This window comes from Schistocerca cancellata, chromosome 3 (assembly GCF_023864275.1).
Source record: "Schistocerca cancellata isolate TAMUIC-IGC-003103 chromosome 3, iqSchCanc2.1, whole genome shotgun sequence".
Taxonomy (NCBI): Eukaryota; Metazoa; Arthropoda; class Insecta; order Orthoptera; family Acrididae; genus Schistocerca; species Schistocerca cancellata.
Genome location: NC_064628.1, coordinates 75,661,981 through 75,683,744, shown reverse-complemented (window position 1 = coordinate 75,683,744; position 21,764 = coordinate 75,661,981). Strand labels below are relative to the sequence as shown.

Sequence of the window (21,764 nt, the reverse complement as noted above, 5' to 3'; positions counted from 1 at the left end):
TTTAAATTCAGCAAGCACGCCGTTGCCTTTCGAGGAGCATAAGCTTGTAACGATTGTCGCCTGTTTGAATGCGACGTCCGCTCGTTGACTCTTCTAAATGCAATGTAAGTCAAGATGGAGACAACCTTCGAAAGCTATTGCCTGTTACCTAATTTCCCCAGCAGCAGTTATAAAGTAACGTTCAGAATTTGAGTCGATTTGTAACACATTACGTTACTCTTAACTAGGATTTACAAACAAGTAACTATTAATTATGTGTCATTTAAATGCCTGTTCAATAAAACAGTGGACAAAACAACGCATCCTTACTATTAATGCTTTGTTTCTGAAGAATGAAGACCGTCACCATTTACTGCGCCCCAAAATCATCATTCTTCAACAAATTACGTCTTTCGAATTTGTAGCTCTCATCAATTTTCTGCTACATTAATTTCTTCTGTCCATCTCTAATAGTTTTACGTAATACATTAATTAGGAGGAAACGCTAACATGATGTAGAGGCCATTGGAGTTATCATCATCTTCCTTCTTAAGAACAACAAGAGAAATCGTCTAGAATATCCTAATATACTGGATACTTGTGCCATTCATTTCTTCGAGTGTTCATATGGCCACAAAAGGGAGTATTACGGGTGGTATAAGTTCCGTATACATCCGTTATTTGTCTGATTCTGTATTATTTTTAGCGGTGCACCTAAAAATTTAAGAACGTAAATTGTTGCAGACAGAAGTTATCGATGTAAGTTACTCTGTCACATAGACATGTTTAGTGCTGCAAAGCGTGAGACCTATTATTCTAAATGGAAGTGAATCTTATATTATTGTAGAGATTGAAAACACTGAATCAGTTGTAAATTTCCTTATTTTCACGCGGCCGGTTTCGGACGGTTATAAGCCCATCCTCAGGTGTCGTCGCTGTGCTGTGGTCCCCGAGCGCCGCATGTACCTGGCGCGGTGTGCTGCATATGAGCGCAGAACAGGGAGTTGGTCTAACGAAGTCTTTTTTTTTTCTTGTCATAAGTCAGTCAGTTATGCAATGTGTAAGATGCTGTTCGGTTATGAAACTCATTAACACGTCTGTAAACTGGAGAGAAAAACGTACGTCTGGAAAGAGGAATGTTCACGTGACACGATATTTCTGAGGTGAGAGTTTGCGACTCCTCGCTTCAAATACAACATTATGCCAGTTTCATGTAAACAGAAAACGTTATTACGTTGATGTGCGTCTACGTAGCAGTCTCCTTACATCTGATACACCTATGCCCGTTGACGAACACCGAAATGTAACCCTGAGACGGTCAGTAGTCGATTCCAGAGAATGGCGGGCGAGGAGTACCGAAGCTTTAAGGAGGAAAAGACAGACCAGACCGGTGAGGGACAGTTGTGGCACGGACATATGAATGTCGTGGCGTACACACTGAGCGGCTTGCTGTGCTTCTCCCGAATTCTGCTTTAAGGTAGGCGGTAGGTGGTGTGGTGCTGAAGTGTACTTTAATAGTTGTGGCAGACAGCAGTGGAGACCGAGCAATGTCGTGTACGAGCTTACATGTCCATGCGGCCCTCGGCTTGAGCCGGCCGCTGTGACAGAACTGTTCTAGGCGTTTCAGTCTGGAACCGCGCTGCTGCTACGATCGCTGGTTCGAATCCTGCCTCGGGCATGGATGTGTGTGATGTCCTTAGGTTAGTTAGGTTTAAGTAGTTCTAAGTTCTAGGGGACTGATGACCTCAGATGTTAAGTCCCATAGTGCTTAGAGCCATTTCAACCATTTTGAGCTCGGCTTGAAGTACGTTCCACGTTACAGTGGGTTGAGTCGGGCACTGGCTGGTGTCATTGTGTGGTTCTCAAAAGTGGAATACGGTGGATGCCAAGCGCTTTTAGTTGGTAGCATACTGGTAAGGAGTTATGGCTGATGGGAAGTTATTGTGTGGCTGATCAAACAGACACTTAACTTCAGCGTAATATGGGTGGGCATCTGCAACTATGTAAAACATATTAAATTACTCGTGATTTAATTATTTTAGTGGGTCTCAGGCTGTTCCTAACGGCAACGATTTCTATTAGTTTTATGTGAATTTTGTATGTAATCTCTACCACCTGATGGCTGACAGCATTTGAAAGACAATGGTTTTATTATTGTATGTTCTGTTAAGGTTGTTTTAAAGCTGTTATCTGATTTAGATTTTTTGAGCTCTCTTAAGCGGTGTCCAGCTTAATGAAACAGATTCTTACTTAATTACTTTAATTTTCTATCTTTGTCCCATTATCACAGTAACCGCCCGCAAATTGCTTTGCTGTTAACCGGATACTGCAAAAGTTTCGTTTAATTTTAGAAGCGCCATAAGCTGACACCGTGTATATTTTATTTAAAATTAGTTTTTTGAAGTTTTTATTATCGCTGAAAACATTCTTTAATAATAATTGCTGTAATTCTGTGTGACATTATCAAGCTGAGGGCGGGTCGTGGGCTTCTAATAAGATTGTATTTACTGTTATATGAACGCTCGTTTCTTGCTTTAGAAGCTACTAGTGACATCCTGTAACCAGGAGGTCCTTGATACTGCAGGCGGCCGCTATTGTCATAATATGGGGCTGGGGGCGTGTTGTACCCGTTTTGTAACAATTTTGTAATTAATAGTGTCTTTAGTTGCAGCTATTTACTTATTGCAGAGTAATAAAGTGTTGTGAACATGAAATCTGTTACCTATGGGTGATGTTCATAGCACTCCCGAGTTTGAATGTAACTTTGTCCATTCTCTTGTGTTTATGATTGCTCTTGGGCTGTATTTTACTTGCTTGAAGTTCAATGTTAAATGTACACAACTTAGTCTAAAGAAAGCTTAACATTTTTATATTCTACCTTGTTGCTGTAAAGGAAAAGACTGTTCAGTCTTAAATACTACTCAAGGATTAGGTCTCTTCCGACTGGGCTACTCGGCTTACAAGGCAGTAAGACGAGTGAACCATGATCGTGGGACATGTTACTACCATGTCGCCAACCCCTCTGACCGTTAATGGCTGTAGATGAATTCTGATGACACCGCCCCTTCTTTATTCAGGCAGCTTTTCATTTGGCCTCATGCGACTGAGTAGATCCCGTTCAAGCTCTCCTTAGAAAAAATCTGGGGACCTATTGAGAATCGAATTCGAGCCGCTCCACACCGAAGGCACCAACGCAAACCATTTATTTTTCAAATTTTTTTCAGACTGAAACCGTGCGACACACCGAAAGTCGAACTCGGTTTCTTTACCTTTCGCAGGCAAGTGCTCTATCCACTTGTTTTCATCTCATAAATAGAAGAAGAGTCAAACGAGGAATCGAACTATATCTGCATGATGGTTTGATGTCCCAACAGTCTATAGTCCCCACGCTCCCCCAAAGGCCCCCTCATAAGAGCTGCATTCACCACGTTTCTTACGACTCAAAAACAGAAAAGGAAACAACTCAAGTTAAACAATATCTCAAATAACTTACCAAAAGGGAAAAAAAATCTCCGCTGGTGATTAAGTGTAAGAAACGCCTCGTAGAATTGGAGAAGGTAACCGTTTCGTCATTTTTTTTCAGACTGAAACCGTGCGACGCACCGAAAGTCGAACTCGGTTTCTTTACCTTTCGCAGGCAGGTGCTCTATCCACTTGTTTTCATCTCCAAAATAGAAGAAGAGTCAAACGAGAAATCGAACTATATCTCCATGATGGTTTGATGTCCCCCCGCTCCCCCAAAGGCCCCCTCATAAGAGCTGCATTCACCACGTTTCTTACGACTCAAAAACAGGAAAGGAAACAACTCAAGTTAAACAATATCTCAAATAACTTACGAAAAAGGGAAAAAAAAATCTCGGCTGGTGATTAAGTGTAAGAAACGCCTAGTAGAATTGGAGAAGGTAACCGTTTCGTCATGGTCAATGTATGCCTTTTCAACACGTACCACATTAGCTTCTCATACCCAGGACGTTCCAGCTGCGCAGAGGATCTCGTAACCAATTCCTCCGGAAATGATAAAAGTATTGTTGGTATTTCGGATTGCGCACAATTTGCGTATGTCCTTCATATTGGTGGTTTCAGAAGCCCAGCACGTTCTTGTGGATGTCGTGAAGCAAATAATGCACCCATTAGACTAAGGTGGCATTCCACCGAAACTTCCTTTGCCAAACGTTGTCTTACGACAAATGTCAGACAAATTTACTTACCGATCCTCTTGATAACACCACGTGTACTACTTCTGAGGTCGTCTTGGCCACCTTTTATGAGAGTCGCAGTATCGATAATTCAACCGATCAATTCGTCTCTTACGTTTACTTTTCCCTTGTTGACTTTGCCTTTAAACTATCCCCCCAGGCGAAAATCTAAAGGGCTATGGCTGAGGGACTTTGTTGGTCAAGAAACGTAACCATTTCTGGTCGTATATCTTGCACGGAATGTTTGGTTTAGATGGTGTGTCGCCAGACGCTCAGACTGTACAGGGACTCGTCATGCTGCAAACATATGTAAGGGCTGCTGGTGGCATGAAAATTAGTGTCCATTCCAGACACTCATGGATGAGACAGGAACTAATACTGAGAGTAAAAATCCAAAATCCGAAATGCTTAAATCTGTTTCCAAATGCTCCTTTACAAAGTAAAACCCAGAAGCACTGCTCCAATTTAATTCTTGCTCAACTGGAAACATGAATGAAATAGATATTATTGTCAGTGGCTTTGAGAAACAGTTGAAATCTTTAAAACTGAACACAGCCTCAGGGCATAACGAAATCTCTGTAAGACTATATGCTCAATTCGCGGCTGAGTTGGCCCGTCTGTTAACTACACACTGAAGTCACGCAAGTCATGGGATATCTCCTAATATCGTATCCGATCTCCTTTTACCCGGCATACTGCAGCCAATCGAAGTGGCGTGCGCTAAACAAGTCGTTGGAAGTCCCTTCCTTCTATAGCCGTCATGAATTGCGAAAATTTTCCCGGTACAGGAGTTTGTACACGAACTGACTTCTCGATTATGTTCCATAAATGATCAATGGGTGACCAAATCATTCCCCTGAATTTCCCAGAACATTCTTTAAACCAAATGAGAACAACTGTAACCGAGTGACATGGCTAGTTGTCACCCATAAAAATTCCATCGTTGTTTGGCGTCATGACGCCAATGAATTGATGCAAATGATCTCCAAGTAGTCGAACTTAACCGTATTCAATGATCGGTTCAGTCCGTCCGAGAGCCCATTTCATGTAAACGCAGCCCACACTATTATGGAGTCACCGCCAGCTTGCACAGTGCGTTATTGAAAACTTGCATCCACACCCGAAATCCTACCATCATCTCTTACCAACTGAAATTGGGTCTCATCTGCCCAGGCCACGATTTTCCAGTAGTCTAGGGTCAGGCCGAAATGGTCACTAGCACAGGAGAGGGGCTGCAGGCAATGCCGTGCAGCTAGCAAAGGCTCAAAAATTTTAGAAAAGTTAAGAATGACTGTGCTGGTACACCTCTTACGTTATTTGATTTTCAAACAGCTGAGCAAAACTGAACGTACTCAGACATTTCTCTCTTACCTTATTCTGATCAACACTAAACTGACACACAATATTTCGTTTTAGTGCAAAGCAATCTGACTTTCAATAATCCTTACAAGAGAATGACCCTGACTAACAATAACATATACCTTACATGAATGACTTACCTCACAAAAATTTCCGTTACTCGAACTGCTGCAATACAGCAAGCGCCAATACTGCCAGCTAAATAAAAGATTCTAGCTACTGAAGGGACCAACTACTGGCGTAGTTAGCAAATCAAAGATTTTGATGGAGAACAAACAATGTATTTACCTTAATAGTGTTCAAAAGTCATAATATATATATCAGTTCATGACATCCAGTCTCACGATTTTTGTTCTTCTGACGGACACACGTCCAGATTGTCCGCTCTCAAAACTCTCCCGTCTCTCTCCCCACATCCACCACTGCTGGCGTCTCACCTCCAACTGCGCAACGCTACGCGCTGTTCACATCCAGCTGCCCTTCACTACAATAGCGAGTATTCCAACAATGCTAACCTGCCACAGACTGCACACAGCACAGTCATTGATTTTCATACAGAGCGCTACGTGGCGTTACCAACATAAAAACCTAAACAGCCTACTTACAAGGCACTCGCGGCGGTAGTCTGCCGCCACAACACATTACATCTACATCTACATCTACATCTATACTCCGCGAGCCACCTTACGGTGTGTGGCGGAGGGTACTTATTGTACCACTATCTGATCCCCCCTTCCCTGTTCCATTCACGAATTGTGCGTGGGAAGAACGACTGCTTGTAAGTCTCCGTATTTGCTCTAATTTCTCGGATCTTTTCGTTGTGATCATTACGCGAGATATATGTGGGCGGTAGTAATATGTTGCCCATCTCTTCCCGGAATGTGCTCTCTCGTAATTTCGATAATAAACCTCTCCGTATTGCGTAACGCCTTTCTTGAAGTGTCCGCCACTGGAGCTTGTTCAGCATGTCCGTAACGCTCTCGCGCTGACTAAATGTCCCCATGACGAATCGCGCTGCTTTTCGCTGGATCATGTCTATCTCTTCTATTAATCCAACCTGGTAAGGGTCCCATACTCAAGAATCGGACGAACAAGCGTTTTGTAAGCTACTTCTTTCGTCGATGAGTCACATTTTCTTAGAATTCTTCCTATGAATCTCAACCTGGCGCCTGCTTTTCCCACTATTTGTTTTATGTGATCATTCCACTTCAGATCGCTCCGGATAGTAACTCCTAAGTATTTTACGGTCGTTACCGCTTCCAATGATTTACCACCTATGGCATAATCGTACTGGAATGGATTTCTGCCCCTATGTATGCGCATTATATTACATTTATCTACGTTTAGGGAAAGCTGCCAGCTGTCGCACCATGCATTAATCCTCTGCAGGTCTTCCTGGAGTACGTACGAGTCTTCTGATGTTGCTACTTTCTTGTAGACAACCGTGTCATCTGCAAATAGCCTCACGGAGCTACCGATGTTGTCAACTAAGTCATTTATGTATATTGTAAACAATAAAGGTCCTATCACGCTTCTTTGCGGTACTCCCGAAATTACCTCTACATCTGCAGATTTTGAACCGTTAAGAATGACATGTTGTGTTCTTTCTTCTAGGAAATCCTGAATCCAATCACAAACCTGGTCCGATATTCCGTAAGCTCGTATTTTTGTCACTAAACGTAAGTGCGGAACCGTATCAAATGCCTTCCTGAAGTCCAGGAATACGGCATCAATCTGCTCGCCAGTGTCTACGGCACTGTGAATTTCTTGGGCAAATAGGGCGAGCTGAGTTTCACATGATCTCTGTTTGCGGAATCCATGTTGGTTATGATGAAGGAGATTTGTATTATCTAAGAACGTCATAATACGAGAACACAAAACATGTTCCATTATTCTACAACAGATTGACGTAAGCGAAATAGGCCTATAATTATTCGCATCTGATTTATGACCCTTCTTGAAAATGGGAACGACCTGCGCTTTCTTCCAGTCGCTAGGTACTTTACGTTCTTCCAGCGATCTACGATAAATTGCTGATAGAAAGGGGGCAAGTTCTTTAGCATAATCACTGTAGAATCTTAAGGGTATCTCGTCTGGTCCGGATGCTTTTCCGCTACTAAGTGATAGCAGTTGTTTTTCAATTCCGATATCGTTTATTTCAATATTTTCCATTTTGGCGTCCGTGCGACGGCTGAAGTCAGGGACCGTGTTACGATTTTCCGCAGTGAAACAGTTTCGGAACACTGAATTCAGTATTTCTGCCTTTCTTCGGTCGTCCTCTGTTTCGGTGCCATCGTGGTCAACGAGTGACTGAATAGGGGATTTAGATCCGCTTACCGATTTTACATATGACCAAAACTTTTTAGGGTTCTTGTTTAGATTGTTTGCCAATGTTTTATGTTCGAATTCGTTGAATGCTTCTCTCATTGCTCTCTTTACGCTCTTTTTCGCTTCGTTCAGCTTTTCCTTATCAGCTATGATTAGACTACTCTTAAACCTATGATGAAGCTTTCTTTGTTTCCGTAGTACCTTTCGTACATGATTGTTATACCACGGTGGATCTTTCCCCTCGCTTTGGACCTTAGTCGGTACGAACTTATCTAAGGCGTACTGGACGATGTTTCTGAATTTTTTCCATTTTTGTTCCACATCCTCTTCCTCAGAAATGAACGTTTGATGGTGGTCACTCAGATATTCTGCGATTTGTGCCCTATCACTCTTGTTAAGCAAATATATTTTCCTTCCTTTCTTGGCATTTCTTATTACACTTGTAGTCATTGATGCAACCACTGACTTATGATCACTGATACCCTCTTCTACATTCACGGAGTCGAAAAGTTCCGGTCTATTTGTTGCTATGAGGTCTAAAACGTTAGCTTCACAAGTTGGTTCTCTAACCATCTGCTCGAAGTAATTCTCGGACAAGGCAGTCAGGATAATGTCACAAGAGTCTCTGTCCCTGGCTCCAGTTCTGATTGTGTGACTATCCCATTCTATACCTGGTAGATTGAAGTCTCCCCCTATTACAATAGTATGATCACGAAACTTCTTCACGACGTTCTGCAGGTTCTCTCTGAGGCGCTCAACTACTACGGTTGCTGATACAGGTGGTCTATAGAAGCATCCGACTATCATATCTGACCCACCTTTGATACTTAGCTTAACCCAGATTATTTCACATTCGCATTCGCTAATAACTTCACTGGATATTATTGAATTCTTTACTGCTATAAATACTCCTCCACCATTGGCGTTTATCCTATCCTTGCGGTATATATTCCATTCTGTGTCTAGGATTTCGTTACTGTTCACTTGCGGTTTTAACCAACTTTCCGTTCCTAATACTATATGCGCACTATTTCCTTCAATAAGAGATACTAATTCAGGAACCTTGCCCTGGATACTCCTGCAGTTTACCAATATTACGTTAACTTTTCCTGTTTTTGGTCTCTGAGGACGGACGTTCTTTATCAACGATGATAATGTCCTCTCTGGTAAGCCGTCAGGTATTTTATCGTTTCGCCCAAGGGGGGGTCCCTCTAACCTAAAAAACCCCCGTGTGCACGCCTCACGTACTCTGCTACCCTAGTAGCTGCTTCCGGTGTGTAGTGCACGCCTGACCTGTCTAGGGGGGCCCTACAGTTCTCCACCCAATAACGGAGGTCGATGAATTTGCAACCATTATAGTCGCAGAGTCGTCTGAGCCTCTGGTTTAGACCCTCCACACGGCTCCAAACCAGAGGACCGCGATCGACTCTGGGCACTATGCTGCAGATATTAAGCTCAGCTTGCACTCCGCGTGCGATGCTGGTTGTCTTCACCAAATCAGCCAGCCGCCGGAAGGAACCAAGGATGGCCTCAGAACCCAAGCGGCAGGCGTCATTCGTTCCGACATGTGCTACTATCTGCAGCCGGTCACACCCAGTGCGTTCAATAGCTGCCGGAAGGGCCTCCTCCACATTACGGACGAGACCCCCCGGCAAGCACACCGAGTGCACACTGGCATTCTTCCCCGACCTACCCGCTATTTTCCTGAGGGGCTCCATAACCCGCCTTACGTTGGAGCTCCCTATAACTAATAGGCCCGCCCTCTGTGACTGTCGGGACCTTGCCGGAGAATCGGCCACTGGCCCAACAGGCGAGGCATCCTGTGGTGGCTCGGAAACGATGTCATCACCACTAGGAAGCATCCCGTACCTGTTGGAAAGGGGTAAGGCAGCTGCCACGCGGCCAGATCCCACCTTCGCCTTTCGGCCAGGCACGCGCGAGCCCACCACTGTCCGCCGTTCACCCTGGAGTGATGGCTGACCGGTAAGATGCTCACTGCCGGAAGACGCAGCGACATCAGGGGTTCCATGTGATTCCAAGGCCACCGAAGTAGGCATAGGTCTCACCACAGTTGCCCCAACGCCACTACGAGCCGACGCCTGCGCCTCGAGCTCGATGAGCCTAACAGACAAAGCCTCCACCTGCCCCCGAAGAGTGGCCAATTCTCCTTGCGTCCGCTCACAACAACCACAGTCCCTACACATGACTATGTTTACCCTACCCTATACGGTGACAAATTCCCAAGATAATCTTCTGATGAGCTACTCTGATAATCAAGAAACACTCACTGAAATACGAGACGTGAAAACTACGCTAGGTTTTCCCAGAAAAACTATTTAAAAGCTAAGCGCTGCAAATAAGTACAAAAACGCTTTATACAAACAGTACTCGCTGCTGCTGGTGCTCTCGCTCTGGCTGTCACAAGACAACTGCTGATTCAAGTGACTAACCACGAATTTCGCCCCACTGTCCTAACGAATGCGTTGGTCGTACGCTCTCCATTGATTTCTGCTGTTATTTCACTTAGTGTTACTTGTCTGTTTGCACTGACATCTCTACGCAAACTCTGCTGTTGCCGGTCATTAATAGAAAGCGGTCGGCGACTGCGCTGTGCTTGGTGAGAAGTAATGCGCGAAATTTTGTATTCTTGGCGCTCTCTTGACACAGTGTATCTCAGAATATGTTGAATTCCTTAACGATTTTCAAAATGGAATATCCTATGCGTCTAGCTCCAGCTACCATTCGGCGTTCAGAGTCTGTTAATTCCCGTCGTGCGGCCACAATCACGCAGGAAACATTTTCACATGAATAATCTGAGTACAAAACACAGCTCAACCAATGCACTGACATTTCATACCTCGCGTACGCGATATTACCACCATCTGGAAGAGGTCGTTTTAGCCCGGTTAAGAATTGGACACTGCCGGTTCAGCCATCGCCATCTGCTGACGGCTGCGCCGACGCCGTTCTGCCCATGTGGGCACTTGCTGACGGTTAGACACATTTTAATGTCCTGCCCAGATCTTAACACACTGCGCCTAGATCTTAACCTGCCAAATACTTTCGATGCCATTTTAGCGGATGACCCACGAGCAGCTGCTCGTGTTCTTCGTTTTATCAATTTGACAAACCTCGCTAAGGACATTTGATGATGCTGTTTTTTAATCCTATGCCTGTCAGTCTGTCTTTTATCGTGTTTTCCCTTTTAGTTGTTGTTGTCAACTTGTGCCTCGCGGTGCATTCTTAGAGTAGTCAGGGCGCTAATGACCATTGAAGTTGTGCGCCCTAAAGCCACAAAAAAAAAAAAAAATTACCACCATCTGTATATGTGCACATCGTCACCTCTATGTGAACTTTTTTTTTTTTTTTTTTTTTTTTTGGTCATCAGTCTACTGACTGGTTTGATGCGGCCCGCCACGAATTCCTTTCCTCTGCTAACCTCTTCATCTCAGAGTAGCACTTGCAACCTACGTCCTCAATTATTTGCTTGACGTATTCCAATCTCTGTCTTCCTCTACAGTTTTTGCCCTCTACAGCTCCCTCTACTACCATGGAAGTCATTCCCTCATGTCTTAGCAGATGTCCTACCATCTTGTCCCTTCTCCTTATCAGTGTTTTCCACATATTCCTTTCCTCTCCGATTCTGCGTAGAACCTCCTCATTCCTTACCTTATCAGTCCACCTAATTTTCAACATTCGCCTATAGCACCACATCTCAAATGCTTCGATTCTCTTCTGTTCCGGTTTTCCCACAGTCCATGTTTCACTATCATACAATGCTGTACTCCAGACGTACATCCTCAGAAATTTCTTCCTCGAATTAAGGCCGATATTTGATATTAGTAGACTTCTCTTGGCCAGAAATGCCAATTTTGCCATAGAGAGTCTGCTTTTGATGTCCTCCTTGCCCCGTCCGTCATTGGTTATTTTACTGCCTAGGTAGCAGAATTCCTTAACTTCATTGACTTCGTGATCATCAATCCTGATGTTAAGTTTCTCGCTGTTCTCATTTCTACTACTTCTCATTACCTTCGTCTTTCTCCGATTTACTCTCAAACCATACTGCGTATTCATTAGACTGTTCATTCCGTTCAGCAGATCATTTAATTCTTCTTCACTTTCACTCAGGATAGCAATGTCATCAGCGAATCGTATCATTTATATCCTTTCACCCCGTATTTTAATTCCACTCCTGAACCTTTCTTTTATTTCCATCATTGCTTTCTCGATGTACAGATTGAAGAGTAGGGGCGAAAGGCTACAGCCTTGTCTTACACCCTTCTTAATACGAGCACTTCGTTCTTGATCGTCCACTCTTATTATTCCCTCTTGGTTGTTGTACATATTGTATATGACCCGTCTCTCCCTATAGCTTACCCCTACTTTTTTCAGAATCTCGAACAGCTTGCACCATTTTATATTGTCGAACGCTTTTTCCAGGTCGACAAATCCTATGAAAGTGTCTTGATTTTTCTTTAGCCTTGCTTCCATTATTAGCCGTAACGTCAGAATTGCCTCTCTCATCCCTTTACTTTTCCTAAAGCCAAACTGATCGTCATCTAGCGCATTCTCTATTTTCTTTTCCATTCTTCTGTATATTATTCTTGTAAGCAGCTTCGATGCATGAGCTGTTAAGCTGATTGTGCGATAATTCTCCCACTTGTCAGCTCTTGCCGTCTTCGGAATTGTGTGGATGATGCTTTTCCGAAAGTCAGATGGTATATCGCCAGACTCATATATTCTACACACCAACGTGAATAGTCGTTTTGTTGCCACTTCCCCAAATGATATTAGGAATTCTGATGGAATGTTATCTATCCCTTCTGCCTTATTTGACCGTAAGTCCTCCAAGCTCTTTTAAATTCCGATTCTAATACTGGATCCCCTATCTCTTCTAAATCGACTCCTGTTTCTTCTTCTATCACATCAGACAAATCTTCACCCTCATAGAGGCTTTCAATGTATTCTCTCCACCAATCTGCTCTATCCTCTGCATTTAACAGTGGAATTCCCGTTGCACTCTTAATGTTACCACCGTTGCTTTTAATGTCACCAAAGTTGTTTTGACTTTCCTGTATGCTGAGTCTGTCCTTCCGACAATCATATCTTTTTCGATGTCTTCACATTTTTCCTGCAGCCATTTCGTCTTAGCTTCCCTGCACTTCCTTTTTATTTCATTCCTCAGCGACTTGTATTTCTGTATTCCTGATTTTCCCGGAACATGTTTGTACTTCCTCCTTTCATCCATCAACTGAAGTATTTCTTCTGTTACCCATGGTTTCTTCGCAGCTACCTTCTTTGTACCTATGTTTTCCTTCCCAACTTCTGTGATGGCCCTTTTTAGAGATGTCCATTCCTCTTCAACTGTACTGCCTACTGCGCTATTCCTTATTGCTGTATCTATAGCGTTAGAGAACTTCAAACGTATCTCGTCATTTCTTAGTACTTCCGTATCCCATTTCTTTGCGTATTGATTCTTCCTGACTAATGTCTTGAATTTCAGCCTACTCTTCGTCACTACTATATTGTGATCTGAGTCTATATCTGCTCCTGGGTACGCCTTACAATCCAGTACCTGATTTCGGAATCTCTGTCTGACCATGATGTAATCTAATTGAAATCTTCCCGTATCTCCTGGCCTTTTCCTAGTATACCTTCTCCTCTTGTGATTCTTGAACAGGGTATTCGCTATTACTAGCTGAAACTTGTTACAGAACTCAATTAGTCTTTCTCCTCTTTCATTCCTTGTCCCAAGCCCATATTCTCCTGTAACCTTTTCTTCTACTCCTTCCCCTACAACTGCATTCCAGTCGCCCATGACTATTAGATTTTCGTCCCCTTTTACATATAGCTATCGTGGACCAAACTTGGTCCAGTATCTGGAAGATGGCACAGGCCACACATATCTACATGAACGGTAGCAGAAGTGATCCACAGAACTTCTGTCCAAGATCCTTGACATCCATTTGTTTTAGAATCTTAGAACATATTCTGAGCTCAAACATAATGATGTATCTCGAACAGAACATCTTCCAAATCAACCAGCATTGATTTCGTAATCATAGCTCATATGAAACCCAAGGCACACATGTTTCACATGACACACTGCAAGCCCTGAATCAAGGCAGTCAGGCAGATGCAGTATTTATTGATTTCCGAAAACCAGGTATTTTAGTGCCCTGTCCACGCTTATTGTCAAAAGTATGATCACATGGGGTATGAGACTAAATAGGTGATTGGACTCAGGTTTTCTTGGTAGGAAGGACGTGGCATGTTATCATTAGTGGAGCCTTCGTTATATGTACAGAGCGTTTGGAAATTCTGGTGCCGGCAGTGGTGGCCGAGCGGTTCTAGGCGCTACAATCTGGAACCACGCGACCGCTACGGTCGCAGGTTCGAATCCTGCCTCGGGCATGGATGTGTGTGATGCCCTTAGGTTAGTTCGGTTTAAGTAGTTCTAAGTTCTAGGGGACTGATGACCTCGAAAGTCAAGTCCCATAGTGCTCAGAGCCATTTGAACCATTCTTGAAATTCGGGTTACAAATTTCTAGAAATTATAGATGATGATGATGATGTTTGGTTTGTGGGGCGCTCAACTGCACGGTTATCAGCGCCCGTACAAATTCCCAACCATTGCTCAGTCCAATCTCGCCACTTTCATGAATGATGATGAAATGATGGGGACAACACAAACACCCAGTCATCTCGAGGCAGGTGAAAACCTTCGACTTAGAAATTGTAGAGGGGAATGAGTACGTAATAGTCTGAATAGGCACATACGTCCGGAAATATACCGTTTCCGTTCTACGGTGGTTGCTGTTCAGTGGTTTAACTCATCCATTTTTGTTTGAGGAATGGAATTAGGCTTGACGCGGTACAGTTACCAGGTAACAACTACAAAGAGAACATAAGGAAACATCGGTTTATTACTTAAGCACATTTGTTTGTATCAACACTTAAACATTATGCGTTTACAGTATTCCAAAACAAAACAAAAACCCTGCATACTGTACATACAGAACAATACTGATGCATTACAACAACGGCTCGTTGTGGTGACCACTCACGTCGTTACTGACATTGTATGTACGAAGCATGTTCTGGTTGACACTCTCCATCCCACGTGGTGTCTCTTCAGTTTATAATGCAGTGGCCAGAGCTAGATCCAGCAGATCTTTCTCTGCCTGTAGAGGACTCTTGTAAATTAAACTATGACTGATAAGCCGCTTGAAGTAGTCCATAAATTCACCGATTGCTGCTGGACCACCTCGGCCTGTCCACCTTTCAACATATCGTCTGTTGAGATGTCTCAGAATTGCACGTGAGAAGTGAAGTGGTGCACCATCATGCTGAAACCACATATCTTGATGGACATTCAGTGGCACAGCTTCCGCGAACGAGTCCAGTACGTTTTGTAGTAAGATCTGGCATGCAGGACTACTTAACTTGAGTGGAAGGAGTATGGTCCAATCACATGACCGTCCAGAATACCTCCCCGGATGTTAATATCAAACCATTGCTGAAATCCCTAAACAAGCGTGGCAAGGGGGTTTCGCTCTGCTCAGACGATGACAGGACAGACAACCACGTGCAATAGGCAACACGTTGTGAAAAATCGGCTGAACCTACAACATGAACCCCTTGTAAGTGGACCGGAGGTAATTGTTGCTGACGCAGAACGTTGCAGACGATTCTGTCACCAAGACCCACTGCACGGACAATAGCTCGAGTACTCGTAGACAGGCTCTCTTCAACGTGGTGCAGTACACCTTCTTCAAACCTGAGTGTACGGCGTTGCCGTGGAGTACCACGGTCCTGCCTCCTCACGATGGAGGTATCCGTTGCAAGGAGCTGCTGCGTAACTTGGGCTAAAAGTTTGTTCAAAAATGGTTCAAATGGCTTTGAGCACTATGGGACTTAACATATGAGGTCATCAGTCCCCTAGAACTTAGAACCACTTAAACCTAACTAACCTAAGGACATCACACACATCCACGCCCAAGGCAGGATTCGAAACTGCGACCGTAGCGGTCTCGCGGTTCCAGACTGAAGTGCCTAGGACTGCATGGCCACACCGGCCAGCTAAAAGTTTGTACAATGACGTTCTACGTCGTGGAAAACGTTCATGATACAGCCGACAAGCAGCTCTTCCGCACCTCCAGCTTCACCATAAACACACATCAAAACAAGTTTTGCGTCACCCCAGTTCCCATAGCTCCTAAAGATAGACGTTCACTGTGGTTATTGTTTCACAGATACAGTCCCTTTAACTGTTCACAGATGTCAGTATACCCGCCCAGAGATGTAAACAACCATGCATTAGACGGAGGGACCCGACAGCCGATGTTCCAGTCATTCCACCAGGAATGAGGTACGCAGCTCGTGTTGTCTGTACTTCCACAGTGCCTAAACGGTCAATACCGCAGTTCGATAGCGTCTGCATTATTACTTCGTGCCAGGAAGGTCTCTCGACAAGGGAAGTGTCCAGGCGTCTCGGAATGAACCAAAGCGATGTTGTTCAGAAATGGAGGTGATACACAGACACAGAAACTGTCGATCACTTGTCTTGCTCAGGTCGCCCAAGGGCTACTACTGCATTGGATGATGGCTACCTACGGATTATGGCTCGGAGGAACCCTGACAGCAACGCCACCATATTGAATAATGCTTTTCCTGCAGCCGCAGGGCGTCGTGATACGACTAAAACTGTGCGCAACAGGCTGCATAATGCGCAACTTCACTACCGACGTCATGACGAGGTCCATATGTGCAACCACGACACCACGCAGCGCGGTACAGATGGGCCCAACAGCGTGCCGAATGGACCGCTCAGGACTGGCATCATATTCTCTTCGATGAATATCACATATGCCTTCAACCAGACAATTCACGGAGACGTGTTTGGAGGCAACCCGGTCAGGTTGAACACCTTAGACACATTGTCCAGCGAGGGCAGCAAGGTGAAGGTTCCCTGCTGTTTTGGGGTGGCATTATGTGGAGCCAACGTATGCCGCTGGTGGTCATGGTTCAAAATGGTTCAAATGGCTCTGAACACTATGGGACATAACATCTGAGGTCATCAGTCCCCTAGAACTTAGAAGTACTTAAACGTAACTAACCTAAGGAGATCACACACATTCATGCCCGAGGCAGGATTCGAACCTGCGACAGTAGAGGTCACGCGGTTGCAGACTGAAACGCCTAGAACCACTCAGCCACACCGGCCGGCGGTGGTCATGGAAGGCGCCGTAACAGCTGTACGATACGTAATGCCAGCCTCCGACCGATAGTGCAACCATATCGGCAGCATAGTGGCGGGGCATTCGTCTTCATTGATGACAATCCGCACGCCCATCGTGCACATCCTGTGAATGACTTCCTTCAGAACAACGACATCACTCGACTAGAGAGGCCAACATGTTCTCCAGTCATCAACCCTATCGAACATGCCTGGGATCGACTGAAAAGGGCTGTTTATGGACGAAGGGACCCACCTGCCTGTCTGAGGGATCTACGTCGAACCGCCGTTCAAGAGTGGGACGATCTGGACCAACAGTGCCTTGATGAACTTGTTGATAGTATGCCACGACGAATACAGGCATGCATCAATGCAAGAGGACATGCTACTGGGTATTAGAGGTACCGGTGTGTACGTCAATCTGGACCACCACCTGCGAAGGTCTCGCTGTATGGTGGTACAACATGCAATGTGTGGTTTTCCTGAGCAGTAAAAAAGACGGAAATGATGTTTATGTTGATCTCTATTCCAATTTTCTGTACAGGTTCCGGAACTCCCGGAACCGAGGTGATGCAAACCTTTATTTATTTGTGTACAAGGAGCATGTCTGTGTGTTCCGAAAACGTCTACCAAAACATGTTTACTGTAAGGGAGACGCACGGGCACTGAACAGTTTCGCAGCAAGGCAGGCGTTACGTGACATCAGGTGACCGTCTGACGCAGTTCACGTCATCTTATCTGCCCTATTGCATACAAGGACTAGTAACTCACACTTCTCTCTTTACCTAAGCAAATGTAGACGCGTTATACATCTGAATCGAAACCGTCGTAGAAGGAAAACGATACGTTGCCGGACATCTGTTCATATTCAAAATATTATGTACTCACTCCCCTCTAGCAACACTAGAAATTTGGCACTGGAATTTCGGAACACCTTGTATGAGTAACTTTGAGTGTACCCCTGGGAAGTGTGTAGGGTTCCTTGCTGTTGATGTTTATTAATGATCTTACGGACTATGTTAACAGCAACCTCAGAGTTTTCGCAGATGATGCACTTGTTTACAGAGAAGTACAGTCTGAAAAAAGGTGTAAAAATAGTCAGCTGCAATGATCGTCAGCTTGCTTTAAATGTCCAAAAGTGTAATATTGTGCACATCAAAAAACGAGAAAACATAGTATCCTGTCAATATAAATGTAATGAGTCACGGTTGGAATCTGTAAACAAACACAAATACCTGGGTCGAACAGTTAATAGAGACATGAACTAAACGATCACATGGGCTAAGTCGTGGGTAAGAAAGGTAGCGGAATTCGGTTTATTGGTAGAATAGTAAGGAAGTGCAGTCAATCTACATAGGAGACGGCCTAAAAATCGCACGCGCAACCCATCCTAGAGTATTGCCCGAATGGGTGGGAACCGTGCCTAATAGGACTTGCAGGGGATATTTAATGTATGGATAGAGAGACAGCCCGAATGGTCATCGGTTTGTTTGATCCGTGGGAAAATGCTGCTGAGATGCAGAAAGAACTGTACTGGCACACTTCTGAAGATGGACGGAATCTATCCCGAGAGAGTCTACTGACTTCAAGAACCACAGTTAAATGATGACTCTTAGAATATACTACAACCACTTACATATCGCTCCCATAGGGATGATGAGGATATAGCACGTACAGCAGCCTTTAAATACTCATTTTTACGGTGCTCCATACGTGAATGGAACGGGAAAAAATTCCTGTGTGAATAATAGGGGCTACACTTAGGTAACGTCTCCCTCATTCTTGTATGTGGAACACCCACATGGATAGAAATTCTGCGTGTGCTTGTTGAAGGACTACTACCAACTTACTGATGTCTGCCACTACATCCACATCCCATTCGTATACACGTTCGGATGAGATATGCTTGCTGGGCACTGAACCAGTCTCACGCAGTTTAATGAGAACACTACTAAACACTATCGAACCTGGTACTTGGCAAGAATCCATCGTATTTTCTACAAGCAGCAGGAGTGTTTCCATAACAAAACCCATCACAAATACTATATCTATATTCTCACTATTTGTAAGCAGGTGTTGCATGCTTAATCCATACAACAGAATTATCCAAAAATTCACAGCCAGAATCACATTTGAAAAATTCGATTGTAGAGGGTGTAAGAAGTATAAGTGAAGATATTTTTATATGTGGTACCATAATATGGACACACATGAGTGCGTTGGTCGTTTTCTCTCTGTATCTTACAATACCACAAAAATGTCACCAAGTTTACGACCTGATGTTTTCTGCATGGACGTAACTGCACCACAAATTGGACTATGTGTATCGATATATAATAAGCATTTTGAGTCCACACGTTCACATTCAACATCTGACCTGTCACTTAGGGGAAAATAAATATTAATGGGTGGCTCTTGCCACACATGATTGGAGCTTCTAAGCAACTTAAAACACACGACGTTTAATAGCTATAGCTGCAAACGACGTAAATACTAACGTATTGTTGTTCAATACACCGTCCTCAGCTACCAATAGAAATATCTGCAATTACAGCCGTTACACATTATATAAACTCAGGCACAACAACAAAACTTGAACTTCAAAACAAATATGACAGTTGATATGTAAACCCATAACAGCTGGAGCAGAAACTACCAAAATGGAAAGTTATCTCTGTAACCAGCTTAACCATGTAACCAATAAAAATATGACACATGGCAAGTAAGCTGTTTGCTATGTAAGTAGGCTGCTTAGGTTTTTATGTTGGTAACGCCACGTAGCGCTGTGTATGAAAATCACTGACTCTGCTGTGTGCAGTCTGTGGCTGGTTTGCATTGTTGGAATATTTGTTGTTGTACTGTTGGGCAGTTGGATATGAACAGCACGTAGTGTTGCGCAGTTGGAGGTGAGCCGCCAGCAGTGGTGAATGTGGGGAGAGAGATGGCAGAATTTTGAGAGCGGACTATCTGGACGTTTGTCCACCAGAAAGAGTAAATTTGTAATATTGGATGTCATGAACTGATATATATATATATATATATATATGATGACATTTGAAAACTATTAAGGTAAACACAGTGTTTGTTCTCTATCAAAACTTTTCATTTTGCTAACTATGCCTATCAGTAGTTAGTGCCTTCAGTAGTTAGAATCTTTTATTCAGCTGGCAGTATTGGCGCACGCTGTATTGCAGTACTTTGATTAACGAAGGTTTTTGTGAGGAAAGTGATTCATGAAAGGTATAGGTTATTGTTAGTCAGGGCCATTCTTTTGTAGGGATTATTGAAAGTCAGATTTCGTTGCGCTAAAAGCAGTATTGTGTGTCAGTTTAGTGGTGATCAGAATAAGTAAAGAGAGAGATGTCTGAGTACGTTCAGTTTTGCTCAGCTATTTGAAAATCAAATAACGTAGAGGTTTTCCAGCACTGTCATTTATAAAAAATTTTCTACGGGGACGTTACAACATCTTATGTGAAAAATATTTACTAGTCCGCCTGAAGCGCCCTGCATTTGGAGGATTGTTTCGCGCGAAATTGTTACGTTTCATGAAACACGTACGCTGGAGGAATAGTTACGTAACTGTTCACTGTTGTAACATTCACGGAGAAATAACTTAGTGAGTATAAGTTCTTTGTGTGAATCAAGAAAAGGTAAATAAAAATTTATTTTAAATATTTTATTATTTTTAGGTAAAGTTTCATACAGGGACTAAACAGGTACTGGCACAGAGCTTAGTGCAAGGACATTTCAGCCCAGCAGAGCAGCCTTAGCGTGGAGGTGGGCGGCGGCGGCGAGAGCACCAGGGGCGGCGTAGGCGGCGGGGGCGGCATAGGCGACATGAGCGGGGGCGGCGTACGCCACAGCGGGGGCGGCGTAAGCGCGGGCAGCGTAGGCGAGGGCGGCGCCGTTGATGACGGCGTCACGGGCCTGCGTCTGGGCGACGGCGGTCAGGTGGGCGGCCCTGGTGGCGGCGACGGCAGGGGTGTCCAGCAGGTAGCCGTCGGAGCGCACGGCCACGGGGGCGGGGCCGTAGGCGGCGTAACCAGCGTGCACGGGGGCGGCAACGACAGCGGGGGCGGCGTACGCGGCGGGGGCGACGACTGCGGCGGGGGCGGTGCCAAGGTAGCCGGGCTTAGCCACGGCGACGGCCAGGATGGCACTCAGGACTATCTGGAATTCAACGAGTATCGAAAAATTACAATTCGGTTAACATCGCATCACATAAACCGTATACAGACAAGTTCCTAGTTTGTTATAGTAATCAAGTGCAGTGAAGCACAGTAAGTCAGGAGTTGCACATACCAGGGTGTTCATAGCTGGAAGAGTTGCTGCTGCTGCTGCTGCTGAAATGTGCCTCTGCAGTGCACCTCGCGGGTTTATATACACAGCCAGACCGGCATGCGTCACCTGACGTGAAAGTAGCGGCCTTGCCTAAAGCCGTATGATGGGCGTTGTCTGGTGACCGCCAGATCTGCTCGGTTTCCCTCACTGACTTAAATATTGTGGTAAGGACAAACGCGCTTAACCAATTCATCTGCAAGGTGTATCTGGGAATCTGGGTAGCCTGTAGCATAGACAGTTATTTCGTATTTTTAAAACATGATGTTTTTCCAATTCATTATTTCTTTGCTTTTGTAGATTTGGTGGCCCTAGGAGCTCTTGCC

At 44.3% G+C, this 21,764-nt stretch overlaps 1 protein-coding gene across 1 annotated transcript in view; it reads right to left on the bottom strand.

Moving 5' to 3' along the window:
* The window catches only part of LOC126176114 (cuticle protein 38-like), a 37,711-nt gene extending 16,269 nt beyond the window's left edge, over positions 1 to 21,442 (bottom strand). The window contains exons 1-2 of the mRNA XM_049923251.1: positions 21,403 to 21,442; positions 20,866 to 21,270 (exon numbers count right to left, since the gene is read on the bottom strand). Of these exons, the coding sequence (XP_049779208.1) occupies positions 20,866 to 21,270; positions 21,403 to 21,414 (417 nt within the window). The 5' untranslated portion in view covers positions 21,415 to 21,442. The remainder of the gene's footprint in view (positions 1 to 20,865; positions 21,271 to 21,402) is intronic.
* Between the last annotated feature and the right edge of the window lie 322 nt (positions 21,443 to 21,764).